Genomic DNA, 27,098 nt, shown 5'->3' on the forward strand with positions numbered 1-27,098 from the left:
ATCTCTTCGCCATCCATCCTGATGTTGCCAATTGGTCCAGTGGTGAGAATCTTTGTCTTCTTGATATTGAGCCTCAGTCCGTACTGAAGGCTACAGTCCTTGACCCTCTGCAGCAAGTGCATGAGGTCCTCCTCAGTTTCAGCAAGCAGGGTTCTCTCATGTGCATATAACGCAGTTACTGGATCTTTCACCAATCCTGATGCCACAGTTCTCCTCATAGAGCCCAGCCGTTTGTTTTTTTTTTAACTTAAGAGTAGTGCTTTTGGAAAAGGAACTGAGTTCAGAAACTTAAAAATATATTCATTTTCTTAATGCAATAATTTTGGTACAGTTTTATAATTTATTGTCAATTGATATTTTTCAATTTTTTCATTTTAGTGATGATTTACAAAGAGTTTGATTTTATTGATTCATTCAATAGTTGCTTGTGGTGTTTTGTGACATTTATGTAAGTGTACAATTCAAAGAATATTTCTAACTGAAAACACCCATGTAACTGGCATATAAATTAAAAACAATAGAATATTGACTGCTTCTCAGAAGCCCGCTGGTACCTACTTCTAATCACTACTTCTGCCCACCCCAGAACCACTCTCTTGACTTTTCACTACATTGATTGGTCTTACCTTCCTTGGTTCTTCAAATGAATGGAACCATATGTATTCTTTTATGACTGGCTGCTTTGGCTAACATCATGCATCTGAGATGCATCCATATTGTTGTGTGTAGACACTTACATTTTCCTCAAGAGAGACATTGATATATCTTTGCATGACTACATGAACATTCTCATTTGAGTGACCCATTTGGGAGGATCAATAATATGCCATTATGAACAGAGAGAGAAAGAAAGTGCTGAAGGAGAGGACCAAGCATATAATTTATTTACATATTCTTTAATGATTAATATAGAATCCAATTTATTAGTCTATTAAAAAATACACACCCTCTTGAAGAAGAAGGATTTACTTGGTGTCTTGGTCTAAGGCATTTTCATATCATATCTAAGGAAAGAATTACTCCCTTCTAACCGGTGATGACTGTTAAAATTTTTTATTTTCTTTTTTTAAATTGTGTTTTGAGTGCATGTTTACAAAACAGATTAGTTTTCCATTCAGCCCTTCATGCACATTTTATTTTATAACACTAATTACAATAAACACAAGAAGTAACGAGTCTGTGAAAGAGATGCAGACCCTCAACAAGAGAGATTGACACAATGACTGCAGCAATGGGCTTGAGGATGGTGTGGGATCAGGAAGGATATCCATCTGTTCACAGTGTTGCTATGAGTTGACTCAGAGATTATGAGGATGGAGCAGGATAGCGCAAGGTTTTGAGCTGTTTTTTGGTAGGGTTGTAGTGAGTCATAGTTGAATCAGTGGCACCTAACAATAACATTCCCATAATGTGGGTACATGGCCAGGAGGGTGCAGTCCTTGGAAAAGGACATTCAGGCCATAGTCTTTGAAATTGCTTGCTGTGCATCAGAGAACTGGACAATGACTAAGAATGACAGAAGAAGAGTCGATGCCTTTGAGTTGTGGTGCTGGAGAAGAGTCTTGAACATACCATGGACTGTGAAGGAGACAAATAGGTCTGTCTTGGAGAATGTGAAACCAGGTTTCTTTTTGGAGACTAGGATTTTGAAGCTCCGTCTCACATACTTGGAGCATGTGGCCAGGAGGGACCAATCCTTGTAGAAGAACATCATGCTCTGAAGAGTGGAGGGACAGCACAGGAGAGGAAGACCCTGGAAAAGATGAATTGACACAGTAACTGGGGTTATGTAATGGGGGCAGGTGTTTCTGAGTCAGTGAGACTGGCCCAGGACAGGGCAGAGCTATTGTGCATAGGGTCGCTATGAATCATAGGTGACTCGATGACACATAACAACAACAACAGCAATGTCTGCCCTGTCTTATTCTGGACATAAGAAACCCAGTTGCCATAAAAAAAAAAAAGAAACCCAGTTGCCATCAGTTCAAGTAAACTTCAGCCCACGTTGTCAGAGTAGAACCCACAGAGGTTTTTTTTCCATAGCTAATTTTCCTAGTGTAGGTCGCTAAGCTTTTCTTCCAGGGTGTCTCTGGGTAGACTTGAACCACCAGCCTGTCAGCTAGAAGCCAAGAACATTAACCATTTATTCCACCCAACGACTCATCCTGGCCTCACTAGGTACAAAAGACATCTTTGTTGAATGAATGAGTGAAGAACACAGCTAACACTTTCAGGGTTCTCGCAGTGTGGGTTCACACCGATGTCTCTTCTCACCAGAGAAACACTATCAGATTGGTGCTCTGATCGCTGTTTCTCCTGCAGTCATCCAGACATCCTGTGTCAGAGCCAGGACCTCTGACCCCATACTCTTTAGTCTTCACCACTGTGCATGTGCTGTGGCTCTTGCACTTGCAGCGGCTGTGGTGTTGGTTGGAGTTGCATGTGTCCAGTGAGCAAGAGCTCTGCTACTTGACAGCACACGATGTGGTACAAACAAGGCCACTTCTCCTCTGGCTGTGGCTGCCCAGTAGGCACTCACTGCCCCTTGCACCCAGCTGAGCCCCTGAGTGGGCTGTGGTATTTTGACCGGCTTCTTTGTCCTTCAGTATCCCGTGCTGGCTGCCCCTCACATTGGCCAAGTCCTCAACTAGTAGAGGACCAGAGGCCGGCTTCCCTTTGCTGAGTATTTGCCGCTTCCCTCTGTGTACCACACTCTCTCCAGCCCTTGCCCTACCTCTGCCATGTGCATTTCATTGAGCCAACTCTTCTTCAACCTTCAGATCTTATTTGAATATTGAATATCTCATTTACATATTGATCCTCGAGAAATATCTGTTGAATGAGTGACTACATACACGGTAAGCTGGGCTTGTAGATTTACCTCTGATAAAAGCATTGCGTTTTTAAAATAATAAATAACTTTGACGTTGACTCTTTGCTCTCCTGACTGAAAAGGCAGGCAGTGGTAAGGAAATACTGTTCAGTCAGGAGGAAATGCACTGTATCTAGGCTTTTGTGCTGTAAGACATAAACCATAAGCCAAGCCTCGCAGAACAACAGCAAATGAACTAGTTAGCATCGGTTTCTCCTCACAGCAGTCTCATGTTCTCAAGAGTAGAACTGTCTTGATCGTGGCAGCTGTGATAATCTCATTTCCCCTGACTTCATTATAGGATGTTCTTCTCTGGCGGCCAGTGCAGCCATGTTGGCAGACCTGAGGAACTTTTACTAACATTCAAGATATTTCTTGTCATCATTTGTCTTCATGTTGTCCTGGTTACATCCCTGGAAGGTAAGATACCTTTAATGCCTTTTTTTTTCTATGTGTATTTACCCAAAAGAAAGCAGAAAGTCAAACGGAAACTCATACACCAATGTTATTTGCACAGTAGCCAAAAGGTAGAACCAACCTAAATATTCAACAACAGAGAAATGGACAAAGAAACATATTATCTGTACATGCAATAAAATACTACTTAGACAGTTGTTGTTTTGTATGGTCAAGTTGAAACTGACACATAGCTGGTGGGTTTTCAGAGGCAGTTAATCACATGGGAGGAGATTGCCCATCCTTCTCTTGCAGAGCAGCTTATGGATTCGAACCACATGCCTTCAGGATTGTGGCACAACTTCTTACCACTAAGCCACCAGAGCTCCCTACTTAGCCATAGGAGAAATCAAGTCTTGATACATACTACAGAGTGGAAATACTGTATTACTTCACTTATAGCAGGGGAGAAATCAAGTCTTGATACATACTACAGGGTGGAAATACTGTATTACTTATAGAAGACAAGGCAATATAGAGACTCCAAATAAGACCTATGGTAGTACTGTGGTTAAGAGCTTGGTTTCTGACCCAAAAGTTAGAGGTTTGAACCTGTCATCTTGACTGGATGCTCAATCTTCATGCTCCTGTTTTCATGCTTTTTTCCGTCAAAGGAGTAGATTGGGCAGGAAAGGAAAAACTTCATCAAGATGAGGTGTCTGCTTCCTTGAAGATTAACAGCCTTGAACAATGTACATGGATGAAACACAATATAGACAAATTACTGTATACAAATCAATAAAAATTAAAGAGTTACAGCCTTGAAAACCCTATGGAAGAGTTCTGCTCTGTCTTCCAGGGTATGAGTCACAGTCTACTGGATGGCAATGTCAATAAGTTATACACCTGTAGAAAGTTGAATTGGCCAAAGTTGTATCTTTACAATGATATATATAAAATTATTATTAAATTATAAATAAATGTAAATAGATATATTTACAATTTATATATATACACAAATATCTATATTTACAATGATCTCTCCTCTTAAAAATAAGTAGTTATTGAGCTGGTTTAGTTCCTTGGTTTGGTGTTTTAGAGTTATGGTTCTCTGGGAACGCCCAGTGACTTGGCCTTCTAGTGTTTTAGTCATTCTGGCCCTGGTGGAGTAGTACATAATGTATCCTGTTGCTAACTCAGAGGTAGGAAGTCTGAATCCACTAGCTGCTCCATGGGAAAAAAGACGGGCAGTCTTTTCTAAAAATTTACACCCTCAGGAATCTGATGGAGGATCACTATGAATCAGAGCAGATTTGCTTTTTTATTTTTTTTAAATAGAATATTTTAATTGTGATTTTAACAAAAGTTTACAGGAAAGTTAGATTTTTTTCATTCATTCATTGTTGCACATTTTACCCTCTCGCCCTCCCTTCCCCCTTCCCAGGTTGACTTATTTTTTTTTAATACTAGTTTATTAAATTGGATTTGCTTTTAGGGTTCCCCCACACCCCCGCATCCTAGTTTGGGGTCTTAAGGCAAAACAGTTGGTCTCTATTCACCTGAGGCAACAAGATGAGGAGAGTCAGAAATAGGAGGATGATAATTGGTGGCTGATTGTCTTTATGAACAAATGTTACTTTTGCCATGAGACCAGAAGAAATGGATGGTGCCCAGCTATCATAACTAAAGTGTTTTGACCAATGATAGTTCTATAGGATGATCTTTATCAAAAGGGGGGAAATACAGCATAGAATTTAAAATTTTCAGGGAATCTAGGATTTCTGGATTCATGAAGTCTTGATGAATCCCTGAACCTATTGCCCTGAGATAAGCTTAAGCCTTAAACTGATAACATCTCCTGAAGTCAATTTAAAACTGAACAGTAGTTTATTAACTAGTTTAAAAGGTCAGCTTTGAGCCTTTTGCTCTTTGAAGAACTCTTTACATGGGACTAGATTGAAAATAGCAACTGGAGAGATTAGATAGGAACCTTAGAGAGCAGTGAGTTATGTTAATGAGGGAGGAAAATCTCAGAAAAAAACATGAGGAGACTAGTTAATACAAATAGAAGAATATAATAAATATCATTAAATTGTACATGTAGAACTGGTGAATTGTATGTTTGTTGTATGAATATGCCCAGTATATTTTCAACAATAACAAAATAAATAAAAGTTAGGAAAGCTATGAACAAAGAGGACAAAGACTCACTGTCAGGGTGAAAATCAAGCATCCCTGCTTTACTGATGAGTAAATGTCCCCGGGGAGGGACATAACTGGTTAGGAAGTGGCAGAGCTCAAACAAGATGCTCGATCTTCATTCTCACGTTTCCGTTCTTTTTTTCCACCACAGGAGTGGATGAGGCAGGTAAGGGAAAGCTTCATCAAAATGAGAGAAGCGTGTTAGGAGTAAGTCATTTAGAAAAAATTCTATGTGCAAGCGCTGAAAACAGGGCCAGGTCAACAGAACAATGAGTGGCTGTAACCCAAGTGGTTACTCAAGGTAGCTGAGTGTATTTTTTTACATTTTTTATTTTAATTTTAGTGTGTGTGTGTGTGTGTGTGTGTGTGTGTACCATCAAATCAGATCTGACCGGTACAGGAGGAGATTGTCCTTCGTTCCCCAGCAGAGCATCTGGTGGATTCGAACCGTGAGCCTCTGGGATTGCAGTGCAAGTGTATTTTCTTTTTTAAAGCTGGATCTCTGATGAACTGATTTATTTGCTGGTTTGTTTTTTTTTACCCCAGAAGAAAGCTTTTTGTTAAAAAAAATTGTTAGGTATATATACATATACACACACAAAACATTTGTCAGATTGAAAATTTTTCACATTTGAAAGTCAATAACATTGATGATGTTCATCGTACCTTGCAACTCTCACCATTATCCTTTCCCAAGCTCTTCATCACCGTTAACAGAAAGTCAATGTTTCTAAGTGGTCACTCCCCCGCCCCCCTCTCCCATCAGTGGTAACCTGGGGAGCGGGAGAAGTTTATTAACCATTAATAAACTTTGACTTCAGTACTTTTGCCCATTTCCTGTAAGTGATGTCAGGTAATGTTTGTCCTTTTGTGACTGACCGACTTTACTCAGTGTAATGTTTTCAAGGTTCACACATGTTGTAGCATGCAGCTTTATATCTCTTTCTGGCTGAGTAATATATAGCATCATATGGACGGACAGTTTAATCATCTATCCACAATGAAAGAGTTTTTCCTTTTCTTTTCAAGGAGAAGAGTGATTTGGAGGGGAGGGGTGGCCAGGGAGAAAAGTACAACAATGAATGACTGGAAATCCTAAGTCTCTGTAAACTTTCATTAAAATTAATAAATAAATTAAAAAAATAATCCATCCATCTGCCTGTTGATGGAAAATAGGGTTGTTTCCACCTTTTGGTTGTGGTGAATAGTGCTGCAGGGAACATGGATAGACAAGTGTCTGTTTGCTTTCCTGCTTTCTGAATTGATTTATTGGTTCTCAAAGTGTGACCTACTCACTGGCAGCATTGACATCACCTGAGAGCTGTTAAAAATGCAGATTCTTGGACTTCGCTCCAGACCAATTTAACTAGACATTCTTCTGTAGGGCCTGATGACAAGCCCTCCAGGTGATGCTCAACTCATAGCTGACCCTCCAGCGGATTTTCCAAGGCAGTAAATCACATAAGATTGTCCATCTTTCTCCCTTGGAACAGCTGGTGGATCCAAACCATGTTCCTTTGTGATGGCAGCACAATTCCTTACCACTAAGCCACCAGAGCTTCCTCTAATGATTTGGGGATATTATCTGTCTCTAACGGACCCTCAGTGAGATGGATTGATTCAGTGACTGGGGTAGTGGAGATAGGCATATCAGAGACAATAAGATTGGCAAGAGATAGAACAGGCTTGTACATACGGTCACTGTGAGTCACAAGTGACTTGACCGCTCATAACAACAAAAAAAACAACCGGACTAATAAATTTGGTCTTTTAAGTCATCACCAACTTGATGGTTCCTAACAGCCTCAATTGTCCTTCAGAAATCCCAGTAAGAGTACTTCTTTTTATTTAACACTCATTTTGATAACACTTATGTATCTGCTGCTATTCAAAGCCCTTACAGAAGGCTAAGTCACTTAGAGGACATTCAGTAGCCTTATTTTTAGTTCCATTTTTTAGGTGAGGAAACCAAGACACAGAAGAGTAAAGAATCTTGCTCTAGGTCAAAAAGCTAAGAAGTTGCAGAGCTGGGACTCAAACGTGGCCTCCCTGGTGTAAAAGTGTGTATGTTTAACTACTATCTTGTTTAGCCTTTTGCTATTCTTTTTTTTTTTTGGTTATAACGGTCGTTTATAAAACTACACATCTGGGTGAGCCCACCTCTTAGGAGGTTCCAGTAATTTGAACAGCTGTGAACACTAAGACATTGGGGGTGCCTTTTGCTATTCTTAACCACTCTACTATGCTAGTTTCAGCTGTGTGGTAGCTGTGCACCTACAGATTTAACATAAAGGTGGCATCCATAATTGTGAGAGTCCTGGACCAGTTGGTTAGATGACCTGTAAGCCTCCTAGGCGTCATCTTCCTGAATACATTCTCTTCCATTCAGGATGGCTTAGAGCTCATCTTTGAGCGATGCTAAGGAGACGGACTTGCTGCTGCTCTCTTAGGTGAGCATTGCAATAGAGAGTGCCAGCTGTGTGCCCAGGACTGCTGGCTGCCGCAAAGACTTCATCTCTGACTCCAGGAAATGCTTGGAGAGAGATGACTCATGAAGGAATCAGAAAGCAATACAGCCTCTAACTACTCCTCAAGTATGAGTCAGTATTATACAGGCTCTAACTTATAGTCAAATTTGTGGAGTCAGATTTGTCACAGATGCTACTGTTCCCCTGCCCATCCCCTCTTGGCCTCCCTGCAGGGTCACCCGCAGACCATTCTCATGGACGCCGACAGCTCCCGGGGCTGCCCTTCTGACTGAAGCTGATCTGTAGTCATGGTGGCGTGCTCGGTGTGTGCATGGAGGAGCTAACACCTCCAAACCATGAGGGTGGAAGTTGGTGTTTAAATATACCAGCTTGCTCATCCCTCAGTGGACCAATTCTGCGTTGTGTCTACATGGTCTCCCAAAGTTGCCAACGTGGATTGTGGCCTAGTTGCCCGTTGTAGTACTTGTTCAATAAGGTGCTTACTATTAGACCCCCTCTCTTCCCTGACTCACTTGCCCACTTCCTTCATGTGCTTCTTGGAGTCCTCTGCATATGAAGACACACTCCCCACACACAAAAGTCAAACGAACAGTAACTACCTCTGTCAATCCTGCCCTGTCGTCCTCCGAATGAAATAGATGTCCTTTCCCCACTTTCTCTCCACCCAGTCCTTTTTCTCCTTGGCATGTGGCATTTGTGGTTCATGCATTTCCTCTGCATGATGACTGCTTCTAGTACAGTGTTGAGTGAGAAGGGATGCTAAAGGATTGACAGATGGGTGACGTGTGAGGAGAATGTCATGATTCCTGAGAGCTGCTCTGAGCTAGGCCCTTCTAGGCATTTCAGGTACTTTATTTTGTTTAATACCCTTTGTGGGGAGGTATTTGTAGTCTGTGTTTTTAGATAAAGAATCAGAATCACAACAAGAATCTCATCTAGCCGGGAAGTGGATGTTTTAGGATTTGAAGGCTGCCTCCTGTTGGCATCTGTAGCGTGTCCTGTTTCCATTACACGGGACTGTCCAGGCCCCCCACAGTAGATGTCTGAGGACAGAATGAATGTGTCGGTGAAGAGCAGAGAGTCTTGGAGAGGGAGCCCAGGGGAAGCCGGCAAGAGCAGCCACTCCCGCTGGCTCTGGGGATGTGCCTTGCAAACACAGTAGCTTCACCCTGGAAGCCTTGGAGATGACTCATGCTCTTGACAGCAGGGAGAGGTGGGCCTGGCGAATGTCTGGTTACCCAGTAAGCAAGGTAAGCACGCATTGACTTGTGCTGATGCACTAAGCTGTAGTGAATAGATGGGTTGCACAGATGAGTTGTGTTTTTTTTTTCCACCTCATTGAAGAGCCTGCTTCTGGGCCTGACTGGCACCTGTCTCTCTCCCAACCCCGTAGCACCGTCCTGCCCTTATTAATCTGCGGGGAGCAGTTCACATCTTTTCCTGCACAAAGTAAAGTTGTTCACTACAGATTGTTAAGTAAGCACAAACGAGCCTGTGCTTACCTTGCTTGACACTCTCTTGTTAGGCCTCTGGCCGGGAGAAAGCAGCATTAAATCTTAGCACTTTGAGTTGGATAATTCAGTGCCTCTTGAAGGCATTATTCTTGGTCTACCAGAAGTCCAAATAGACTTTGGCAGGTAGCTGTGCTCCCTTCCAGCCTCTCGTTCTCTGGGCCACATGCCAGAGCCGTTTGTTGGGCTTTGTTTTGTCTTCGAAGGAGGTCTACTTTTAGGTACGACGATTCTATTTTCCAGAGGGTGAGATGACATAATAGTGAAAGATGGTTATAATTTTATTCCTGCAGAGTTGTCTTCCCCATTTGGAAACAATTACACACATGAGCCAGTTTGGTGATCTCATGAGCTATAATCCCCAACTTACTCTCTGTCTTTCTGGGCTGGGCCTAGATCTTTTTGTACCATAGGCATTTCCAGTGATTTCTTTGTAGTCCCCCTCTCCAAGGCCTCAGGCCGTCTTTCCTCTCGCCCTTTTATGCTTCATCCACCCAAGCCCTTGTTCTTCATTATCAGTGAGGCTGGAGCTCCAGTAGCCTGGATGTTTCCAAAGGCACGAGGCCCGCCTTGTTTGACTTGGTGCTCCAGTGCCAAGGTCAGTGCTGGTCTCCTTGTTCCCTCTCAACGGCTCTCTGTAAAAATGATAAATCCTCACACGCTGACATTCCCGGAGCTCAGTCACCCAGGAGGACAGTCTTCAGGGCTCCGCCTCTTTGTCCTGGGATACTGATATTTTGGTGTCCTCCTTAGACTCTGTCATGTGGCGCTGTGAATCCAAAGTTGGCGCTTCCCCAGTGGTTTGAATACACCAGCAACTGCCCTGGAGGAAGATGGCCAGTCTCCTCCTGAAACCTGATGGAGGGTTGCTGCGAGTCAGAACTTCCTCAGAGGAAGCGAGTTTCAGATTGTTGTTGTGGAACTAAATGTGGTTCTGAAAACTCAGGTGTGGTTTTCTGAGCCGTCCATTATCTATGTCAGGTTGTCAAACTAGACCCTGAATCACCTGGGAGCTTTAAAAATCCCTAAGGCACGAGTTCCACCCCGGAGATTCTGAGGTCTTTGGCCTACATTGTACCTGTGGCACTGGAGTGCCTTAGAGTGTCCACGAGCCTCTGACCTGCAGCCAGGGCTGAGAACCACACGTCTCTGCAGTCTCATTTCCAGGTTGTTCTACTTAAAATTCCTAATATGCGGTTGGAAGCAGTGTTTTGTCCATGCTCCATTTTTAAAATGAAGTGATCTCCAGAGCTTTTAAATGCCAGTGAATCTCTTGATTTGAAGAGGGATACAAACTCCTGGAGTGCCTTTTGCTGACTGGTAAACCCCCAAGCTGCTAGTACTTTCCTTGCCTTGCTTTTCATTAAAAGCCCAGTGTCTCTTCATAGGCTCCAATCTCAGCAGTGCATGCGCTAAATGTTAGCAGCAGCAGCAGCATTAACAAAGCTGGACATTTCTACAGGTTTTAACAGCTTATGAAGCACATTGGCAGCATGTTCTCACCATATCCCCTCACCCTACATAGCAGGCATGCCTACTGGACCAGTAAGCAGCTTCGTGATGAATGGAGAGAAGATTGAAGTTGGCTTTCATTTTTCTTTGGATCCACAGCTAACACCCATGGCAGCAGCAGTTAAGAAATAAAATGACATATTGCATTGGGCACGTCTACTGTCAAAAGCTTAAAAAACAAGAGTGTCCTTTGGAGGACTAGGATGTCCCTGGCCCAATTTATGGTATTATTTCCAGTCTCACCTCACATGCATGTGGAAATCGGACAATGAAAAAGGAAGACCCAAGAAGAACTGATGTGTTTGAATTATGATGTTGTCAAAGAGTATGGACTGTCTCCTGGATTATGAGAAGAATAAGCAAATCTGTTTTGGAAGAAGTCCAGCCAGAATCCTCCTTCCAAGGATGGCAAGAGTTCATCTTACTTACTTTGGGCATGTTAAAAAGAGGAACTAGTTGCTGGCGAAGGGTATCATGCTTGATGAATTAGAAGGTCAATGAAAAAGAAGAAGATGCTCAAGAAGACAGATTATAGTAGTTGCAACCGTGGGCTCCAGCGCAGCAGAAATGGAAGGATGGTGAAGGACCAGACAGTGTCTTATTCTGTTGTATAAGAAGAGGTCTCTGGAGGTAGAACCCACTCCTCAGATCCTAAAACAGTAACAGAGAGGCACATGTGGCCATGGTCTTTGAAATTACTTGCTATGCATCAAAGAGCTGGACCATGACTAAGGATGACAGAAGAAGAATTGATGCCTTTGAGTTGTGGTGCTGGAGAAGACTTGAACAGACCACCAAGAAGACAAATAGGTCTGTCTCAGAGAGGGTGAGACCAAGTTTCTCCTGGGAGACCAAGATTTTGAAGCTCCATCTCACTTACTTTGGGCATGTGGCCAGGAGGGACCAATCCTTGGAGAAGGAAGGACGTTTTGCTTGGAAGGGTGGAGGGAAAGTTCAGGAGAGGAAGACCCCAAATGAGATGGAATGATATAGTAGTACCTGGGGCAATGGGGCGAGTGTGTCGGAATTACTGAGAGTGGCTCAGGACAGGGCAGGGTTCAGAGCTGCTGTACATAGGGTCACTATGGGTTGCATGTGACTCAATGGCACATAACATCATGTGGCTAGTTAAATTTTAATTCTCCTCATTCCTGCTCATCGTATTTCACATGCTCAGTAGTCACATGGGAGTGGTAGCTGCCATAGTAGAAGCATAGACAGAGACTACATCTGTCACTGAAGAAAGTTCTTCTGGACAGCGTGATACTTGAAACAGTGGTTATTCTTGCTAGATGCCAACTTGACACAGGTTAGTGCTAGCTCATGGGAACCTTAGGTCTGACAGAATCGAATGTCTGGTCCTGCGCCATCTTGATTGTTGGTACATTTGAGTTCATTGTTATGGCCATTGTGTGGTTCCTTCCCACCTAGCGGGCTCCTCCTCCATCTCTGTATCAGACAGTGTTCTTTTGTGATCCAGAGTTGTTCACGGGCTAATTTTTGGGAGTAGACCACTAGATCTTTCTAGTTTGTCATAGTCTGGAAGTTCTTCCAACCCTGCTGGTACTTGAATTATCAGTGGCATAGCTTCCAGTGTGTGTGTGTGTGTGTCACACACACACACTGACACTTACACAATCTCAAACTCATTGCAGTCACGTCAGAACTGACTCATAGCTGACCTTTCAATGGGGTTTTAGAGGCTGTAGATCTCTAGGGAAGAGATTTCCCATTTTTCTCCTGAGGAGGACCCAAACCACTTACCTTTGGGTTGTTATCACAGTTCTTTACCCTGTAGGCCACCAGTATCATAGCAACTGACAAGTTTCCACAGAACAGAAAACTGACAGATGGTGGGAAACAGTGGAAACCATCTGAAGATCATTGAAGGGAGCTAGCGAGTGGGAAAGTTGGCAAGTAAAGCTGGAGATACCTAAGTGTTACGCTTTGAGGTTGTTGAGCCATTGAGTTAACAGTAGCCTGAGGATAAAAGAACTGAAGGATGGAGAAAGAGCCTGGGTCTCCACTGCTGTCTTAGATCAGCCGGACTGATTTTTGAGCTGTGTGCTGTTAAGTGGCAAAATGAATGTGCTTATTGTTTATGGTGCTTTTTCATTGGGTGCTCTATTACTTGCCTTTGAAAGCATTCTAACAGATATAAGAGTTAACACTACAAAGAGCTGTTTTATGCATCGGGCATTGTTACAAACCCTTCGTGTATTCTCTCTGTGAATCCCTACAGTGTGCTCACACAGGTATTTCGCTCATTTTCTCAATGAGGGGACTGAGGCTTGGAAAAGTTGGGTCAGTTCCAGGTTGGCACAGATGATAAGTGGAGCTAGTGGGATTCTAGAACTTGAGTTCTTAGCCTCTCCTCCAGTTTCTTTTAGTCCATACTCTTTGGCATGACACATTAATTCTGGGATGAATGTGTACTCACAAAGGGCTGGTGATGATCAAAGAGATAGCTGCGGGTCAAAGTAGGTGTTTGATTGATTTAATTATTAGTTGGTATTTCAGGAGAACATGTTGTTGAAGTGTGCCTTGATAATGGATGGAATCTTCCTTTGAGGAAATGACATTCTTACTTCGAGCACACTGACCCCAGAAAGGAGTCTCAGGTTCTTAGCAATATGAGAAATCATCAAGATAAACTAAGGAGGTTTTTGCAGTATTGTTTGTGGCAGCTGTTAGTCTTTCATTTCTGTTTGACCTCTGCCCTTCCTCCCTTTTCTTTTAGGAATGTACATTACATAAAGCAAAAGTTACCATAGTGCTGTGAAATTAAAAAGGAGACAACTCTGAATAGAAGCAAGTAATAATCTGCTTCAGTGAATACATTTGAATGGCTTACGGTTAGCTGACCAATTTCATGGATAAAGACCAAACTCATAGCTATTGTCTTTCAACTTTGTGAACATTTTTGCTTCGCTCCTAATATAAGATAGGATCTGATATTACGCTGATTTGAAGTCAGGTGTCGCCAGTTTTGGGCTTTTGTACACAGGAGATGAGGTTCAGTTAGTAGAGAATTTTCAGTAATAGGATATTTAAAAACTTCCAAGTGAGTATTATACCATTAGAATGTAAACAGTCTTTGAAATGAGGAGCTAGACCTGGAGTGTTTTTTTAATTTATAAAGAGATTCTTGCTGTCATTCTAGTGCCTGATACACAATGATTGTTTTTAGGTGTTGTCGAGCCATCTATGACTCATAGCAAGCCTATGATCCGTAGTTCAAAAGCTTGACCAATCCTGTGCTATCTTCATGAACTCCACCGGCCTCAGGCCCATTGGCGCAGTGTTTGCATCACCAAGTCTTATTCACACACTACTCAAAGCTGCCCCCTCAGTGGGTTTCTCAGAGGTCAGTTACAAGATGGTTGTGAGGTGCCATCCCATCAACTACAACTCAGAAGGATCCTACAAACAACAGATTCGAATCTTGCCCTATCCTGAGCTGGTCTCATGGCTCCAGCCCATTGTTAAAGTCTCTCTGCCAGTCCATCTTGTGTGGAATATGCCTCTCGTTCTCTGACTCTCCACCTTTTCCAAAAGGATGTCCTTTTCCAAAAAGATTGATTGCTCCTGACAGCATGCTCTGACAGCATGGGATGAAGTTTCACCATCCTTGCCTTGAAGGAGCACCTTAGTCGAACTTCCAAGATAGACATATTTGTTCTTATGGTATTCCGTATTCCCCCCCTTTTTTTTAATCTTTAACTCAAGTATCTTTAATTTTATTTATTTTTAAATTAATTTTAATGAAAGTTTACAGAGACTTTGGATTTCCATTCATTCATTGTTGCACTTTTCTCCCTGCCCAGCATGCCCCCACTTCGCTCTTCTCTTTGAAAAGTAAAATTCTTACATTGTTATACAGTCCCTCCCCCCAAGGCCGCTCCACTGTGCAGCCTTCGTTCTGGACCCCTGTCTGGACAAAAATACCTAATCACATATCCCTTTTAAACAGTTCTCTCCATCATCTGTTTCAATGGAGTATACATTATTGAACCCATCTTTCTCAGTCTCCCCCCAACCCTGATGTCAGTCCCGTTTTACAACAGTGGCACCATGCAGCATTTGTCCTTTTGTGACTGAGATATTTTACTCAGAATAATGTCCACCAGGACCACCCACTTTGTATAATATTTCCTGAGTTCTTGTTTTTCAATGCAGCATAGTATTCTATTGTGTGAATATACCATAGCTTCTCTACCCATTCGTTTGTTGATGGGCACTTAGGTTGTTTCCAACTCCTTGCTCTTGTGAACAAAGCCACAATAAACATGGGTGTGCATATATCTGCTTGGGTGGCAGTTATGGTTTCTTTGGGGGTATATTCCAAGCTGGAATTTCTGGGTCAAATGGCATTTCTATTTTCAGCTTCTTGAGAAAGCACCATACTGCCTTCCATAGTGGCTGCACCATTTTACACTCCCACCAACAGTGAATAAGGGTTCCAGTTTCTCCACAACCTCGCCAGCATTTGATGTTTGCTGTTCTGTTAAATTTTGCTATTCTTACTGGGTTGAGATGATATCTTTTTTTTTTTTTTCAAGGCATAGTCTTTTCAATACTCGCTACACAACTGAAAGTTGGACTATGATGATATCTTATAGTTGTTTTTTATTCATTATTCATATTCAGTATTATCCATATTTGGTATTCTTCTCCATACTACAATTCAAAGGCATCAATTCTTTCATCCTTTGTCTTATCCAATAATAAAAAAAAACAAGAATAAATGAATAGATTTGAACAATTAACTTCTTTTTTCTGAGCTTATGTGTGCCCAATTACAGAGTGACAAAGTGTTCACTCTTTTTTTTTTTATTTTTTTTATGTAAGTGTACCGTCAAATCAGATCTGACTGGTACAGGAGGAGATTGTTCCTCCTTCCCCAGCAGAGCATCTGGTGGATTCAAACCGTGCACCTCTGGGATTGTAGTTGCAGCTACTTGCCACTAGGCCACCAGAGCTCCCCTATGTGTTCACTCTTTCTGGGGCCTATTTTATAATGTTCATCTCTGGAAGCTTAATAATAAGGAGTTGAGTTGTCAACCCAAAGGTACATAATTCTAATCCACCAGCTGCTCTGTGGGAGAAAGATAGGCGTTCAACTCCAGTGCTATTTACTGCCTCTGAAAACCTGCTGGAGGGTCAGCTATAGTTCCAACTCAATGGTACATGTTGTTGTTGTTGTTATGTGCTGTCGAGTCGTTTTCGACTCATAGCGACCCTATTCACAACAGCCCTAAACCCTGTTCTAGCCTGCGCCAACCGCACTGCCTCTGACACACCCAGCAACAGTGAATTTCAAGTTCTAAAATATGCTGTCTTTCGAATAACTTATTTAAATTTATTCCCACCCTTTTTCTATTGAATAAAGACATACATAACCATATTCTATCTTTGTAATCAGCAGTAGAAAACTGGTATTAAAATAATTCCAAGCAAAACAAGTTTCATATGCTAATTTTCTTGTAGGGGAATAAGCAAGTTTTGAAAAAAATGAAATGACAGTTTTAAGTGATTGAAAATTTTCCTTAATTGTAATTTGAGTGTAAGTTTACAGAGGAAATTGATTTTCCATCTGACTGGCTATACATATTGTGCTTTATGACCTTAATTACAATGCTCATAGTGTTACAGTACCCCAATACTTCCTGCTTCTCTGTCTGGTTTTCATTTCCCTTCATCCTTCTGTCCTGTCACTTCCTACCTCCCTGGGCAAATGCTGCCCTTTTGAGCTTGTGGGTGAGAAATAATGCACTAGTGTTATTGTTTACCTTATAGCCTGTCTGTGGTTCGTTGTTTAGATAAGGGCGTTCTGATGGCCTAGTTCATATGATGGTGTACTGCTACTTACAAAAGGCTCCGTCTCTGGTGATTCGAATCCATCAGCTGCTGTGAGGGAGAAGTATGGGCAATCTACTTCCTTTATGAATTCCAGCCTTGGCAACTCAAAGCAGGCTAGCTGTGAACCTACTAGATGGCAGTGAGTTTGAGTTTTGAGATAGTTTAGATAAAAGTTGGGCCACAAGAGTGAGTTCTGATCCAGGTTCAAAGGGAAACTAAGGGGTATCACGTGGGGGGTTCCACCTGACTTCAAATTGTTTAGAGTTCAAATGTTATACTAGATAATCTTCAGATCTCTTTCAGCTCTGAAGTGTATAGGCCTAAGAGATGGCTTCCTCTGTTTCTAAGATGTGAAAACTCAAGTTAGATCAACACAGTGCTATGATAGATATTCTCATGCTTTAGTAGATAATTAAGAATATTTTCTATAGTCTAAAGTAACTGTTAGGAATGAGTTAAGTAATAGTACTTTTAATAATGTTCATAATCATGAATATTAATAATTATTAATTTATTGTTGTTATATGCCGTCAAGTAGCCTGCGACTCATAGCGACCCTATGAACAACAGTCCTAAACCCTGCTCTATCCTGTGCCAATTGCATTGCCTCTGATACACCTACTCCTATTACTCCAGTCACTGAGTCAATCCATCTCGTTGAGGATCTTCCCTCCTGCGCTGTCCCTTCAATCTCCCAAGCATGACTGGTCCCTCCTTGCAACATGTCCAAAGTATGTCAGATGAAGCTTCAGAATCCTTGCCTCCAAGGAGCAGCCTGGCTTCACCCTCTCCAGGACGAATTTGTTTGTTCTCCTAGCAGTCCATGGTATATTCAATACTCTTCTCCAAAACCACAGCCTTTGGTGGCCTAGCAGAAAGAAGCTGTGCTATAATCCCAAAGGCATGCAGTTCTAATCCACAAGCAGCTTCGCGGGAGAAGGATGGGGAATCTCCTTCACACAGACAAGTCAAAGTTACAGTAAACCTGGGCTTTCCAGTGGTGACTTTTCAGATGCAGATCTTTAGATTGTGCTTATGAGACTCATCTGAGTGGCCTTAGATTTTGAACCTTTCAGTGAGCAGGTCAGTATGTTCCAATGTTTAGACCACCCAGGGACTTGTCAATTAGAGTTATAGACTACTATAAGTGAGTAATCCCAGATTAGACTTTAGACTTTCAAGGAAAGATAAGCCAAAGGCAATATAAGGAGAAGTCTTCAGAACAAGCTTCACTAATATACAGATGCCTAAATGCCACTAAAAAGCTTCTGCCCAGAAGTACTACAGCAAAAGTGAAGGTTTAACATAACTTCAAAACAGAAGCAGTTGAAAATTGCGAGTTTTCCAGTAAAGTAAGATTCCATAGAGTAGAAAGAGCCATAATTCCAGTTTATGTTAGTAGCTTTCATAGGTACATAGTTGGTTAGAGAACTGAGCTTTTGTGGTTCTTCCCATACATGAGAACCCCACTTTCGAGGGTCCTGGGAAAACCATGGTATGCATGTTTTCTGGGAGCAAAGCTGGGATGATGAATCACAAAGAAAGAGGATCCGTAGTCAGTCTCAAAATGGGAGAATCATCCTCCTGCAGTTCATATTGATTCCTTGCCCTTTGCCAACATCATGGGAGAGAATGAAAGAAAATGGTCGCTGTGGAGAGTGATTCTAGTATTCCTTTTGTCCCATTGCTAGTGTAATGAATATTAATTGCTAAATACTCTCGAGGCCCCTGAGTGGTACAGGCAGTTCAGGACTGTAATACCACTGAAAAGGTTGGCAAGTAGAATGTACTCAGAGGTACCTTGGAAGACAGCTCTTGCTATTTGCTTCTGAAACGTCACAGCCTTGAAAACCTGTGAAGCAATTCTGCTCTGATACACATCTGAGGGATCACCGAGAGTTAGACTTGACTTGAGGGCAACTAACAACAATACCACCACCACCAATAATTCCATTTCCATGGACTCTGGTTTCATTCCCCCCCCCTTCCCCTTGAGTGTTTTTCTCGGTCTCTCATGTAATTAGAAGACGCCATGTGACTGGGTTCTAGTGTGAGCTTAAAAAATGTTTACCGCTTCCAGGCCCAGCCATTAAGAATCTTCCTCTTGGAAAAAAAAAGACATCAATTCTCCTTCTGTCCTCCTTGGTCATTGTCTAACTCTCTGATGCATAACAAGTGATTGTGAAGACCACAGGCACATACATGCAAATTAAATGAGATCCTGCATGAAAAACAGATGTTTTACACGCACTTGACACATTGTAAGCACCCAATTACTACCAACCATAGTGGTCGTAGCCCAGAGCAGTTACATGGACCTTTTTCTGACAATGGAAGTGTTCTCTGTGCTTCTCAGTACAATAGCCACCAGCCTCATGTGGCTGTTGTTGAGCACTTGGGATGTGGCCAGTGTAACTGAGTAACTGGATTTTGTGTTTTAAGTGCATTTATTCATTTAAGGTTAAATGGCCACCTGCTATATTTCACACTGTATAATGCAGGAGTTCAGTCCTGGAAGAGGACCACTAGGACGCACGCACATAACATTCAGGGCTTTGCCGTGGGGACTTCACAGCTCTGGAGCTGGCTCACCTCTGTAAAGCCGTGTCTTTACTTTGGGCACTGACACTTGAAGGCAACAGGGCAGACGGCTGAAAAAGGAAGATGGCTGTAAAGTGGCGAGAATCAGAACATTCTGGAAGCCACCAGCATGGCAGTGAGCTGTAGCCTTGATTGCTGGCTCTGTCTCGTTTCAGGGGCACTGGGGAGGAGGACATGATGCACTAGTATATCTCACTTTTCAGATAGAGTTTGAGTGTTTTATCTCATTGTATCAAGGTGCTCTTTTTTCTTAAAGAAAAAAAAAATCATGCCTGGGGGAGCAAAATGGACACTCAGTAGGTCAGTTTTACACCACAACCTAAGGTAGAAAAGCTGCTCTGTGTTGTAGTGGGGCCAGAGAACTTGGGTTCGGATCCCGGGTGAGCCCTTTTACCAGTAATCTTGGACAAGTGATTCTACCTCTCTATGTCTCCGTTTCCCCACCTGCAAAATGGAGACAGCTTATGTGGTTGTGAGGACTAAATGTGTTCATCTTTATGAAGTGTCTGGTTTAGTGAACCTATGTGAATGCTTGTTCATTAAAAATAGATGCCTCCCCTCTGGGGATCTACTCTTTCCAGAAAGGAAAAAAAAAGCCTGCAAACACACACAAGTTTGCATTTTATTTCAAGTTTATGTATTCTCCAGCATGCATCTCAGAGAGTCTGGGATGAGACATAGTCTATAAACTCCTGATTCAGAATGCTGGCAAAGTTCATATTCTGCCCAGCTACTAGAGAATCAAGATTAGGTCTTGAGGGATAGTGGGGCTAGGGGATGGGTAAGTGGTTCTCTTTAAAGGTGGAAGAGAGAGAGAGAGTGAGTCAAGAACATGTTTTAAGTTCTCCCAATTTTAGCCAAAGCCAAAGTTCACCTGATCACTTGTGCTTTGGGAAATTCCATCAGCTAAGAGCCGAAGGTTTTTTTAATGATGTCATTATTAATCGTTTAATAAATACATGATGCAAGCGTACTTATTGAGCAGGGCGATGTGAGACGGTCACAGCTCAAGTAAACACATCTCGGCTTTGCCAAATTAGAAATGTTCTCATTCATATTTGGGGCTATGTAGTACAATCTGAAAATACAGTTCTTGGAAGAGTATCTGTTGTCCCAAGGCCCAAAGAGCCAGTATCATAACAGAAAAATAGTGTTTAGTGTGAGCTTCCCATTTAAGAGGGCCTGGGCATGGTGGCGTGTTTTTTAATCCTCTCTCTTTGGGGTAGCCATTCAATCCAGAGGAGGAATGTCACCAGATTACAATAAACTTTAACTAGATAGAAACTGTGTCTGCCAAGGGAGCAAATTGCAGCCCTTTCTTTGAAATTTTATTTTCTTAGAAATTTTCTTGTGATATAGATAAAAGGTTACAGAGTTCATTTGTTTCTAGTATAGCAATTCATAAATATTGTGTTCTGTGACATTGGGTGCAGTCCCTGCAATGTAACAGTAGACTTCTCGCCTTCCCCTGGGTTCCTTGTTCCCATTTGTCCTTCTTCTCTGCCCTTTCTGACTTTCTGACCTTGGTTTTGAGGCAAAAGCTGTCCTTTTGGCTTCATCTGATAGCTTGTTCTGAAGTGTAATAGTCGCCTTTTAAGATTTCCCCTTAGGTGATAAAACCTGTCTCTTTCCTGTCTGACTTGAGGGTGACATTGTTGTTTGGAAGGAAATACTTACTAGTATTAACCATAGGCACAGATTTAGGAGAACTTCCTTGTATATTTGAAGTCTCCATTTTCCGTAGCGCCAAGTAGAGGAGAGAGAACTGAAAATTCAGAACCACCCAGCCATGGCCCTGACTGACGCGAGTGCAGGTAGTTTATTTGGGAGGTGATCCCAGGGAGCAGGAGTGAGGGGCTGGGGAGAGGAGGACACTGGTGAAAGAGGAAAAGTCAACAGAGGCACCATGATTGGAGTCACCACTGTAGGCAATGGCTGCACTTTTTAAATGTTGTAGGGGTTTAAAATTTTTTTTAAATTATACTAGTTTATTTACAAAATTAGAATACTTGTTTTTCAGACCAGATTCTTCCAATTTCCTTCACCCCTCCTGCATCAAATTGTACCAGTCCCATGATTAATCCCTCACTCACATCCTCATCCCTCTACTTCCACCCTCCCTTCCTCTTGTATCTTCATACTCATTCTACAATAATGGTACAGTATTTGTCCTTGTGGGACTAAGTTAGTTCACTCAGCATAATGCTTTCCAGTCTTTCCCAAGTTACATAATAATTTACAAAATCATTGCTCCTGCGTGTTGTATATTATTCCATTGTATGAATGTACCATAATTTCTCAATCTGTTCGTTTGTGGTTGGACATTTGGGCTGTTTTCATACTTTTGCAATGGTGAATAATGCTGCTATGAACGTTAGTGTACAAGTTTGCATTGGAACCTCAGTTCTCATTTTCTCTGGATATATTCCAAGCAGTTAAATAGCTGGGCCATAAGGATTTTCTATGTTCAGCTTTTTTTTTTCTTTTTTTTTTTTAATGTTCAGCTTTTTGAGGACGCACCAGACTGACTTCCAGAATGTTTGTACCATTTTACAGTCCCACCAACAATATATGTTGTTCTTTAGACGATTTGAGTAGATATTTTAGCAGACACTTGTTAAGATCTGTCAAATACTATATCTGCTGGGCGTTGTAATGGGAACTACTAAGGCAAACTTCAGATTCTGAAGAGAAGTCATTTAGGAAAGAGTCTCAAGTCTTTTCTCCCTGGATTTTACCTAGGCCATCTTGCCTCTGCTCTCAGATTCGTTCTGCATCTCACCCCCGCCCCCCATTCTGCTGGGGAAAGATACAAATGGATAACTTGCTCATCTGCTGACAGGCTGGAGGTTCAAGTCCACCCAACTCAAAGGTGCTGTAGGGACACGATGAAACCAAATAACAACCATCTGGCAAGAGGAACTTGGCGGAGGTGGTTAAAGTTAAGGTCCTTGAGAAGAAGCAATGATCATGAATTATCCAGGTCAACCCAGTGTAATCACTTGAGTCTTCAGTTGTAGAGGAGAAATGGAAAGAGTGAAGCAGAGGGAGTGTGAGCAGTCCCCTAGCCATTGTTGCTGGCTTCAAAGACGGAGGAAGGGGCATGAGCCAAGGAATGTGGGTGACCTCTGAAATCAGGAAACGGCCCTCAGTTTTTAGCCAGCAAGCAGTCCAACAACTGCAAGGTGCTGGTATCTACCAGTGACTCAAGTAAGTGGGAAATAGATTCTCCCCCAAAGATTCAGGAAAAGAAGACAGACAGCCTGTGTGAACCCCTTGATTTTGATCTGCTGAGACCTATACTGGCCTTCTGGCCTATAGAACTCCACGATAACAAATTCATATGGATTTAAGCCACTACATTTATGGCACTTTGTTACAGCAGCAACAGGAAACTAATACAGGCAGACGGCAGAAGTACTGTGAGGTGGGTTCCAGACTACCGCAGTAAAGCCAGTATTACAATAAAACGAGTCACACGAATTGTTTTGGTTTCCAAGTGAGTATAAAAATAATGTTTACACTACATGATGATCTGTGAACTGTGCCGCAGCCTTGGGAGAGAGTATGGAATGGTGTGAGAATTACCACAATGTGACACAGAGATGTGAAGTGAGAAGTGAGAACATATTGGGAAAATTGGCATTGATAGACTTGTTTGATGCCTTGTTTGAGGGTTGTCACAACCCTTCAATATAAAACCAAAACAAGTAATATCTTTAAAGCACAATAAATCAAGGCATGCTGATACACTGATGTTTTCAGCTTAATTTATTTGGCATCTCTCACTACTATCGAGTTAACAAACACTGTGAAGTGATGGAGAGCCAAACCCTTGGATATATTATATTGGACAAGCAATAACATGGACCATTCACGTGGTAGGGTTCAGACTACACTTGGCCGTGTAGGCTTGGAATTTGGAAGGTAGAAATGCTTTGAAGCAACACCCCAGGGGGGTGAGGTAGGGAGACTACATCAGTTTCTTGAGTTTCCAGTTTCCCTGGCTGCCATTCTAAGCTTATCGCGTATGCCAAACTCATGCTCAACATAATTAGAATATATGGACTTTGTTTCGGGGGTTTGAAAAATCACTAGGGTGTTGTATTGAATAAATTTTACAGACAGATCCCACTTATTTTATTTATTGACTTTAATCGAGACTCCAGTAAGTGGATAATGCTTTAACATTTGCTCTTTGTAGGCTTCCAAAGGAAAATCTGAAAGTTGAAACGCTTTTTCTTTCCTTGTTTAGGAGATCTTTTTAACAATGGAAATGTTTTGTCTCCTAAAAAGTGGCTTGGAGTGTGAATATATGACTCAGTGGAAATGACGACCACCTCTTGGGTTGTAACAAATGAGAAGTTAGAAGGGAGCCCAAGAGAAACATCAGCCCAGTCAGGAAAATGGAAGGCCTCTGGGGACATCCCTCTGTTGGGCCAGAGTGAGTGATGCATGCAGCATCATAATGGGGAGGAAAAAAGTGAATAAAATGTTATTCACTAAGCAATTTAGCTGCTAAAAATTAAAAAAAAAATGCTTAGGGGTAGGGGAGGAAAAAATCCGATGCAACAACAAAAATTCTCTGGCTTTATTTACCAGAACTTTATTTGCCTTCAGAGCAGCACGCTGCCTTTGCTGTTGGGAGTACCAGAACTCTGAGTTCCATGTGCCTTGTCAGCTCTGCCCGTGCACTGGCCTGGTCCAGTCCTGGATCTTTGATTTGATCAGGCTTTAGTTCTTGATTTGTGAGTCCATGGGCCAACTTCAGGGGTTTCTCAGGAAACTTCTCTGCTCTAATCTTCCTGCAACCCCTGATTCATCTATTTCCTCTAATATCAAACAAAAGGATGAAACGCAGATCAGCCCCTTGCCCTGTGGGTGATATAGCGCTTGTCAAAAGATTTAGCCGCCCTCAGGAACAGCGCAGGAGGGGAAGACCCTCTATGAGGTGGATTGATTCAGTGACTGGGGTAATCGGGATGGGTGTGTTGGAGGCAGTGCGATTGGCACAGGATAGAGCAGGATTTAGGGCTGTTGTACATAGGGTCGCTATGAGTCGCAAACGACTCGACAGCACATGACAACAACAACAGGAACACTTGGACCTATTGGTCGCTATAGGGAGGCGTTGGGCAGAATCAGAAAGGAAGCAGTATTAGCCTCATTTGCCCTCTACCATCTTGCCACCCCTTTTCCCCGATGCCTTAATTCCCCCTGCCTGTGCCAGGCTTTGGCTCCATTGCACCTCCGATAGGGTTCTTCTCAGAATCAATCATGAGTAATTAATTGATTAATTATTTGCCCTTACTGAATATTAATTATCCCCGATGGTAGGTCTTTATCAGAGTATCAAGGGAACTCGCCTGGCTCCGGTGGTATAGTCCATGTTGTGCTGCTAACCAGCTCCAGTAGAGAAAGACGGCAGGTCTTCTCTGTTATGAACTGCAGCGTCGAAAACCCGGTGGAGGGTCTCTGTGAGTTGAAACTAACTTGACAGCAGTGGGGTTTTGATTCAAAGTGCAAGTGACTGATTGCCCCTTTGGTGCTTCTAAGAGTGTTTTTAGAATGAAATGCCTGTCAACACAGGCTTTCACCAGTGGAATAGTAAAGGAACATGAGGGATTTGCTGAAGGATAGAGGTTTAGGAAAAGGCCCGCTCTATTAAATTAGGGCACTAAGGCACACGCCTGTGTTGTCTCCATTTGCTTGCTTGGCTACGTTGAGCTCTCGTTCGGCCCTGCTATCGAGCAGCACTATGATTTTAATTATCCCAGAAAGTAAGCAGTCCCCTACCACCATTTCAAAAGAATGAGCTGCTGCAAGCTGCATGTGTTGCTTCGTGTAGTTGTGGTTTCCAAACATGCAGCAGTGTTGTGATGTGCCATCGAGTCAGAACTGACTCCTAACAGATCCCCCAGTGGGTTTTCAGAGGCTGTAAGTCACACAAGAGGAGACTGATTTCTTTTTCCTGCGAAGTAAGTATCTGGTGTGTTTGAACCACCTGCCTTAGAGTTGGCAGCTCAACTTCTAATCATCTATCAAGATACCACTATGGAAATGGCTATTCCTTTATAATTACAAAAAAAAGAAAGAAAAATTTTCAGGTAACACAGTGTGCGCGAGGGCTTGGGGAGGAAGCACCCCAAGACCTAGTAGCCGTTGGCTGAAGTTTGCCATCGGACAGTTTGGCAACCAAAATGCATGGAGTTTTATGCCAAAATTCAGCCAGAAAGATTTATGACGTCATTGTTGGCCATTATGCCAAGTTATGTACAGCGAGGCATACATTCAAAGGAAATTTGTGTGTAAGTTGATGGTGTCTCCTATCCATGAAATAATATGCAGACACCACAAATGGTGCTGAAGGAAATGGTTTAATGGTCTAGAAAAAAAAAATTAGTACTGAGTGGATGATTTTTATACAAACACACACACATCCCTGTGTACATCTTGGCTTTCTGAAGCTACATCAGTATGCATGCAATGTTTTTCATAGCAAAAAAAAATGTTTTTAAAAGAATTGGAGCATTTCCTAAAGTAGGCAACACAGAAGCTCTTGTAGTTTACACATCCAATGGTGTTTGATCTAGTTTAACTCATAAGAAAAAAGGATTGGCTTGCCAGGTGGAAAGTCTGTGGTAAAAAGCAACATAGTTTATAGAAGCTTAATTCATGCAGTTGACCACATTGACTTTTCTTTTAAGTTGTAATGAACATATTAGTCAACCTTCGTGGACTTGGATTTATGGCAGGCTCATCCCTGTGAGCCCCAGTGCCAGAACAAACTATAGCCCCGAGCCATTGTCCGACCTCCTTGCCCATAGACTACAGCCACTGAGGTGGGTTGCGCAGTGGGTAAAAGGGGAGAGTAAGTATATCAGTGAAAAACTAAAATTCTTATTCATAATTTCTTTAGTTCAAAATGTACTGACTATATCATGAACTAGTTAGAGATGGAGAAGCTGGCTTTCCCCCTTAAAAATAAAAAGTTATAAAAACACCTGTTGCTGTTGCATTAATGTTGACTCATAGCAACCCCCCATGATAGAATATAACCACGCTATAGGATTTCCGAGGTTCTCTCTATACAGACCTTTGGCTGTCTTTTGATGTCATCCCACAACTCATCTGGTCTTCGATCTTTGGTGGCCAATGCTTCAAACCTGTTCTTAAGATGATTTTGAAATTCAGGTGGCATAAGCTCAAGATCGTTTTTTGTTTCTTGCAGACTTGTTTTTGTTTTCTTCAGCCTCAATTTGAACTTGCCCATGAGTAATTGATGGGCTGACGGTCACACCATCAGCACCTGGGCTAGTTTTGACTGCTGATAATTGAGCTTCTTTTTTTTTAAAACAATAGTTATTTTTTTAATTTTATACCGGTTTACATACAAAGTTCATAAAATTTGTATTCATTCTTTTTCACACCAGACATTTCCCCTTTCATTTACCCATCCATTCCTAAATATAAAAGTGTGTGACCTTATTATAGCACCTAACAACAACAGCAACAATCTTGAGATAAGCTGTCTGCCACATCATTTTTCTCACAGAGCAGCTGGTGGGTTCAAACCAACAACCTTTGAAGAGCAGCCAAGCATGTAACCACTATGCCACCCAGGCTCCTGTGGCTTTACCAGATTAAGTCTAT

The 27,098-nt window shown here is 42.1% G+C and overlaps 1 protein-coding gene across 9 annotated transcripts in view; it reads left to right on the forward strand.

The window, feature by feature from the left end:
* Positions 1 to 3,174: 3,174 nt before the first annotated feature.
* The window catches only part of GPR64 (G protein-coupled receptor 64), a 79,243-nt gene continuing 55,319 nt past the window's right edge, over positions 3,175 to 27,098 (forward strand). For all 9 annotated transcript variants that reach the window (XM_006893800.1, XM_006893808.1, XM_006893802.1 and 6 more), the window contains exon 1: positions 3,175 to 3,292. In XM_006893800.1, coding sequence (XP_006893862.1) covers positions 3,175 to 3,292 — 118 coding nt within the window. The remainder of the gene's footprint in view (positions 3,293 to 27,098) is intronic.

Source organism: Elephantulus edwardii, unplaced genomic scaffold (genome assembly GCF_000299155.1).
Source record: "Elephantulus edwardii isolate Elephantulus edwardi_28Jun2011 unplaced genomic scaffold, EleEdw1.0 scaffold00131, whole genome shotgun sequence".
Classification (NCBI taxonomy): domain Eukaryota; kingdom Metazoa; phylum Chordata; class Mammalia; order Macroscelidea; family Macroscelididae; genus Elephantulus; species Elephantulus edwardii.